The sequence below is a fragment of the Pinus tabuliformis genome, chromosome 1_2 (assembly GCF_031772625.1).
Source record: "Pinus tabuliformis cultivar Carrire ecotype Pingquan chromosome 1_2, CPIR1, whole genome shotgun sequence".
NCBI classification, from domain to species: domain Eukaryota; kingdom Viridiplantae; phylum Streptophyta; class Pinopsida; order Pinales; family Pinaceae; genus Pinus; species Pinus tabuliformis.
The window spans coordinates 766,941,704-766,949,045 of record NC_142298.1 but is presented as its reverse complement, the minus strand read 5'-3'; the positions used below and the strand labels follow the sequence as shown (position 1 = coordinate 766,949,045).

The 7,342-nt window shown below is 38.4% G+C and overlaps 1 protein-coding gene across 2 annotated transcripts; it reads left to right on the top strand.

The window, feature by feature from the left end:
• The first annotated feature begins 219 nt into the window (after positions 1–219).
• On the top strand, positions 220–6,520 carry LOC149208095 (mitochondrial import inner membrane translocase subunit TIM17-2-like). Of its 2 annotated transcripts, none has more exons than XM_089395932.1 (2): positions 220–1,114; positions 6,174–6,520. In XM_089395932.1, the coding sequence occupies exon 1, from the start codon at positions 376–378 to the stop codon at positions 1,066–1,068; it is 693 nt and encodes a 230-aa protein (XP_089252058.1). In that variant the 5' UTR covers positions 220–375; the 3' UTR covers positions 1,069–1,114; positions 6,174–6,520. The 2 variants fall into 2 exon arrangements, with proteins under 2 accessions (XP_089252058.1, XP_089252057.1); XM_089395931.1 differs by having other exon boundaries at positions 222–1,114; positions 6,055–6,520.
• Positions 6,521–7,342: the final 822 nt, after the last annotated feature.

Below are 7,342 nucleotides of genomic sequence, written 5' to 3'. Positions count from 1 at the left end.
GTCAACGCAGGTATGATGTGAGCGTTAGCGACTGACTGATAACAGATTGCGATTGTGCCGGTGAGCTATAAAGGAAGGAAACCCTAACCGTCACGGAAGAAAGCGCAAGTATAGTCCTGTAAGGAAAGGCCTGTATTTGTTCACGAGAAAGAAAGGTCAAAGAAACTATCCTTTTCGCAAGTCATTTGAGAGACTTTCCATTTATGCGTATTTGTTGGTGTTATTACAGATATAATATTCCATCAGGATTTCCTCCTTCGATATGGAGAAGGTAAAGATATCCTAAATAGCGGAATAGGGGGGAAATATATACAGAAGGGTTTGGGCTTCCTCTGTTTTTTATAAGCAGGTAAAGTCGTTTTAAGTTTGAGACGCATGGGCACGCCGGAGACATCTCGAGAGCCATGCCCCGACCGAATTCTGGACGATGTTGGTGGCGCCTTCGGCATGGGGGCGGTGGGAGGATCAGTCTTCCATTTGATGAAGGGAATTTACAATTCCCCCAAGGGTGAACGGATTCTTGGCGGCACGCAGGCCGTGAGGCTGAATGCACCTCGCATTGGCGGAAGCTTCGCAGTTTGGGGTGGTCTTTTCTCGGCTTTTGATTGCTCGATGGTGTACGTCAGGCAAAAAGAGGACCCCTGGAATTCTATAATTGCCGGAGCCGCGACCGGAGGGTTTCTCCAAATGCGTCAGGGACCCCGGGCCGCTACCAGGTCCGCTATATTTGGTGGCGTTTTGCTTGCTTTGATAGAGGGTGCGGGGATTATGTTGAATAGGGTTTTGAGTGCGCAGCAACAGTTTCCTCCCATGGTTGAAGATGTGCCTAATATGCAAGGTCCTATTCCAGGATTTCAAGGCTATGGACCCATTCCTGCTAATATTGCGGGTCCTGGGGCCGAGTCAGCACAAGCCCCCGGGCAGAGTAGCTCCTGGTTTGGAGGATATAAAGGGCTTTTCGAGGGCAAGAAGGAAGAATCGCAGCATAGTAGTGGTAGTGGTAAGGCTGAGGTTTTGGAGAGTTTTGATCAGCCCAGTGCTCCGGTGCCCACTTTTGAGTTGAAGTGATTCGAGGGATTTTCGTATTTGTCTGCTTCAGCTACCAGCCTATCAGGTAAGGGCCTGAAATTCATCCCTTTTTAAAGTTATGAATGAATTATAAATCTTTATTTATTTACTTTTTTCCTTCAGTGACCATGCCACATACAAGTGAGAAAAAGGTGATGACCATTAAACAAGAGTGGCATCACACAAAGAATTTGTGGAAGTGCGTTGCACTCTTCCATCTATTCATTATCTCAGTCAAGCGCAGAAGATCTCAACCTGATAAAACTTATGCTTGTATTCCTCAAAATGACAACCTGATAAAATTTAAACTTGTATTCCTCAAAATGACAACCTGATAAAATTTAAACTTGTATTCCTCAAAATGACAACCTTGTAAAATTTAAGCGTGGATTCCTCAAAATTAATGAGAGTATGTCCAATCGGACATTATCCACGATTTGCTGTGTACCTCACTGAAGTGTTATCGCTGGGCAGTACTAGCATTTCTTTCATACCTTGTTTGCTGACTGTAGCTTATCATTTGTGCAAAGTGAACTAAAGATAAGTCGGTAAATTAAAATTTGCCACTGGTCTCTTTTTAACCATGTCATTAGAAAAAATCAAAGCATCTTGCATTCTGCCTTCCTTATAAAGCTTGATAGAGTTCGTATACTGTGATTTAACATATGATTGACCAAAGCCTTCTTCAGAGTATTCCATCTGTTTTACCTGTCGACATTGAAGTTGTATCAAGGTCATTATCATCACATAATCTCTATGTAGTTGATGCTTCTTGTATCTTTCCTTCATCATAAAGCATTTTGATGAACTTAAGACGAGAGACATCAAGCTCTGGCCCAAACAACAATATGTGGCAGATTGTGTACTGCTCTGTAATATACTAGGGCAATTTTTGCCTAGTGTTTCTTCAGCACTTGCAAAATTTTTTTCTGTTTAGAAAATGACACAGGCTGTTCCAGTGTAAATATAACCTTCAGGAATTGATAATATTCTTTCAAGTTTTATCAACACAGCCAAACAAACATATAGTTCAATCATTCTACAATTCAAAGTATTAATGTAGTCCAGTTCCAACTGTCCAGTATAAACTAACCAATTCCAGAACAGTTCCCAACAGTGCTAATCTAATTCAGACTTCAGCATAAATCAACTGATTCCAGAATAGTTCCAAACAGTGCTAATCTAATTTAGAATCCAGCATAAATCAACCAAGTACCGAATGGTTCCAAACAGTGCTAATCTAATTCAGAACTAGATTACTGATGAACTCAACTGAACCGAGTTACTTCTACTTGTGGGCAGTTCTGACTTCAGTATGAAAACCTCATCTTACTACAGGAACTGTCTGAGACGCAATGGAAGCTCAGGGGTGGATTTCGAGTTGCTTCAAAGAGATAGTGAGATGTCTGAGAGGTGACTGAACTCTGAACTGACCTTAATTTGCTTGAAACACTTCCCAGAATCTGCCTCAAGGTTTCTGCAATGCCTCAGGAACTTGAGGCCTCTTCCACACAGAACTGTTTGACCACAGTGAGGGTTTGGACTAGCGCGGAAGACCTTTCAACCTTGCTTCGAATGGTCACAGAATTGAATCTGTTCCATAATTTTGGCCTCTGAGTCTGTTGAAGGATTCTGTCCAACCTCAGGAATATTCAATCTGCTTCAAATGGTATTCCTTCTGCCATGGAATGATATTGCATGGAGTTGAGCCTCAGCAAATTTCGATCTGTCCAAGATTTAGCCTTAGAGACAAATCGTCCAGCCTCAGGGTGACTCAATTGCCTTTCTACAGAGTCTTTCTATAAAATTACATCGCTTCTCCTTGTATAGAGAAAACTTTATTGCTAGAGCAAAGTAGAAAGAGGAAATAAAACTGATTAGGGTGGAATCCTTCACCACTGAAATTAGAAGAAAAGAGAAGGGGTCTTAAAAACCTCAGAGCTACAACTCAAGAAAACAGATGATTTGATTCCCAATTGATGATGATTGGTTTGATTTCAACTCTTTTCCATTTATAGATTTTTCATGGGCTCCAAAATGAGAGGGGTTGTGGGTGCAACCTCCAATTTTGGGTTTTTTAGCCACAGTTGACTCAACTTTTGCCCAATGTTGCCCTGACATAGGAAAGCTTGGGGTTTTACCCCTTTATTGAGACTGTAGACAAGGGGGTCAGATAGACTATTTTGTTCTCCATTAGTTCATGAAAACCGTTGTCCCTCCCATGTGGCATCTTCTTCCTGCAAATTCTTCCATCTAGTAAGATATTCTGAAATTACTATGCCTCTTAGTTTCTTTTCTTGTATTGCCATGATTGCTTTTGGGATTACCTATAGTTGTCCCTCTTCATCCAAAGGGTGTGGTTTGATAGAAGTAGTGACCTGCTGTCCGACAACCTTCTTGAGATAGGAAACATGGAAGGCTGTAATAATATAAGGAGATTTTTGCCTTATTTTTTATTATTATAGTAATTAGGGTTTTAAAAATTTTTCCTTTTAAAATTTATACAAGTAATTCAATCTAATTCAATAATATAATTTTAATCCATAGTACTAATATTAATATAAAATAACCCAACTGTCATATCAATACAATGGACAAAATCCAACAGACTCCGATTCACGTACAATCGATGCAACAGATATAAACCCCAGCCGACTCAACAGTTTCACAGAAAACTGGACTTCTATGCAAAATTGAAAAAACCTGACTTTTATGCAACACAAGAGTAAATATATTCCGACTATGTAACTTCAGATAAGCCTTATCCGACTTGACATCTGCACAGAGAAAAACCGACTTCTATGCAACACATGAGTAAATATACTCCGACTATGTAACTTCAGATAAGCCTCGGTCGACTCGACATCTCTACAGAGAAAAATCGTCTTCTATGCAAATTGATAAAACACGACACAGGATCAATTATATGTAGGCATGTGCTTTATTGTCAGCCCCTGACTAAGTCAACAATTCATTAATTAACTAAAGGTGTGTTCTGTAGTTCCATTATGAATACCAGGTTACGACTTCCACTTATCATAGTGCAATATGAAAAAAACGCATTGGTTAGAGAGGCATGCTACACCATTAATAAGAAGGAAGTACCAAGATATTAGTGGGAACCAGAGTGCCAACTATGCTACAAATGTTAATTATTTGAGTGTTGTGAGAATATTGCATGCATGGAAATGTTTGAGCTTTACACTTTCATATACCCATACATTTGAATAGAGGCTAGGTGCTGTTGTTTTACTACAATGTGAAATGTCTATTGTAGATGTAGTTAGATTGGACGGTTAGAGATGTACACATTTTTGGCATAATATGGAAATGGAAATAGGAAAGGTTGAAGTTGTCAAACAAATAATTGTTCTTTCAAAAAATTTGAAGACGAGTTATTACAACACCAATACCACCATCAACGTGGACACCACATGCTTGAGGTAAAAGAGGATCCCGAGATAACAAAATCTGTAGATGTAGAAGCACCAACTCCACCTCTAATGATGAAGAACACATAATCTCTCTCTTGATTATAAAATCTCTTTTAGATATGACCTCTTCATTTAGGTGAGAATGAATCTATAGAGGAAACAAAATCCACAGATTATATAATTTGTTTATGAAATGTACCTGGTTGTGAAGGAATAAATAAGTGTTTCAATCTCTGTTTTTTGAGGTTCTTTGAATTGCCTATGCGATCAAATATTAGCGTCTGTTTGTTATCTGTCCTTAAAAAGTATGCTTCAGTAAAAAGTAGTGATGTTCTGTAGAGTAACCTTCTGGAATGCTTTAATGTGAAGATAGTATTTTACCTACAAAACAATGGAATTGAAGAATGTGCTTATATATCAGAGTTCTGTTATTGCATCTTTATCTTCCCTACCTGAAATGCTATTATCTTCCTTTCCCTGTATATTTCACTGGACTGAAAGAATGGATTTTCTGAATGGCATGGTTGTCAAGATGTGGAGTTGTTTGTTGATTTTACTTGGTATTCTCGAAGGGCTAGACTGAGACATTTTGAATCAATTCTGAAGGTTGTTTTATTCATAGGCCTGCCAGTGCCAATAATTTTGTGTCCAGTTGTGGTTATCTGTGGAAACTTTCTGGCAGGCTTAGGATATGGTCTCGTTACACCCTGGCGGTAACCTTTAAGGCTATTGGTAAGGGATGTGACAACAAACGTTCATATTTTTGTGGATATTGTTGCCTGTACGTTGTATGTCATAGATCATATTCTATTTTATGATATGAGTTCTTTAAAATCAAAAGTCATAGTCAAAGGGTTTGATTTTTTCGGTGTTTCTCAATAGAGATTCTTTGTCAATACATCCATCTGCATTATAACCTGAATCCCAAAAATCTTTGAGCAATTTCTCCAAACTTCAGCTTTCCATAGTGGACACACCATCATCACCTCTCTTCATTGCCACTATAGGAATCTTGTGGGCTGCTTAAGAAAACTATCTTATGGTAGAATTCGATCCACTCACACTAACATATACTATATATAGACATACGGGTTTTGGCCAGTGTAGGGGCATTCACTGTCCAGTGTGTAAGTTCTTCAAATGGAAATGGAACAATAAAGCATATAAATATATTATCCTTCGTAATATTCAAAATGTATTATCGATCAGGATACTTTTGTTTATTAGTGTTCTGGTGTCAAAGGAAGAATGAATGTACTCTGATATGTCCATTTGCATTGTTTATCCTCTTCATTTGACGAGTACCATTTGGATGTATCCAAATATATTTGTTGCTCTCCAATTCAATTCATGTCACCATTTTGTTGCTTGGATGATACACATAATTGATTATGCAAGTGAATGAGCTATTTCTTTGTAATCCTCCAACATATTGTTCTGTATGGAACTTCTTTATTGCTTAGAGATACTTACAAGGAAATTCTAGATTCCATAATGACTGGTATGACAGGTTGTATTGGTTTTCACCGAGTTACCCTTTGTTTTTTGGCAGGTTTAGAAATGCAAGGTGTACCATAAGATGCAGTTGGTGTGATACATTCAAATTAAAGAATGTGTTTTACTGTGTTCTCCCACAACTAATTTGATATATGATTATGCCCTTAATTACAGATTCATTACAGCCAAATTCACTGAATCAAAGGTCTAGGATATTCATCATTCCTACAGTGTTCTTCATGTGGCCTTACAGGATGCGCTGTGTACACATAATGTCCTTTCAATTCTGCACCTGTTTGAACTACTCTGAGTTTTAATCAGAGATACATGTTGGATGGAATAAAATAGGTACTGTGTTACATGAGCATATTGCTTCCTTCAACCTTAAAGGGGTGAATGAAGATGCTTTTAGGTGCAGGCTTGTGGATGAGGCTTGGCATGCAGGTCCTACTTAATTTTTTATACTTGTCACAATTTAGACAAAAGTAATTGCAAGTTACTAAAAGCAGTTTTCCAATCTCTCTCCCCGGCCCTCAAGTTACACAAACCAGCAATATATTTATTCAAGGGACTTGATATTTTCTTTATGGATTGTGATTTATAATAAGTATTGCCATATTTCCTCGTTGTTGCTCGAGGGATGTTTACAGTGAAGACAGTTATTGTGTTTCATCAGTACTTGATTAATTAGATGCCAAAAGAATTGTTCCTATGTATTATCTTTGTATTCCATGCCAAACATCTGCAAACTAAACTACTAATTTCAATGCATCATATGCTGAAATTGCTGCAAGTCATCCTGCATTTCAGAAATGTTAATGGCTGGAGGGGTTCCCCTTCAGTTGTTAATTCCAATTTTCCAACTTTCTCACTAGTTCGTTTTCCTGAAATGTTGCTTGTTTTGTTCAATGATGTCAAGAATTGCATTTCTATTCGAACTTGAAAAGCACAATCTGGAAGTAATAAACCATTCCTATTCTAGGGGCAAGTTTTTCTCATCTTTCATTTCTTTTCAGAAGAATGGTGTATGGAGGCAAATTGTCATGTTTTAGCTAGTGGGTATATTACTGTTGGGAATCTTGGGTGTTGGATATAAGGCCCCCCATCAAAACAGGAAGATATGGTGAGGTTCATATTCCACTAAAGGCTTGCTACAATGTGGTTGTCTATCATCTTAAGGGATACCATGTTGCCTTCAATTTTCCAGTTTCTGGGACCAATATTCAAATTCTACTGGTATATGCAGCCAATGGGAAGCTCCTAATGCTGCATCTCTGTTTATGTAGGCAAATAAAATGTCTGCTCGATTAGTATCTCTATAGGGTGGCAAGGTGGAACGGCAC

Bases quoted from the DNA above. Each gene is read 5' to 3' on its own strand.
- LOC149208095 (XM_089395932.1), top strand. From the start codon at position 376: ATGGGCACGCCGGAGACATCTCGAGAGCCATGCCCCGACCGAATTCTG.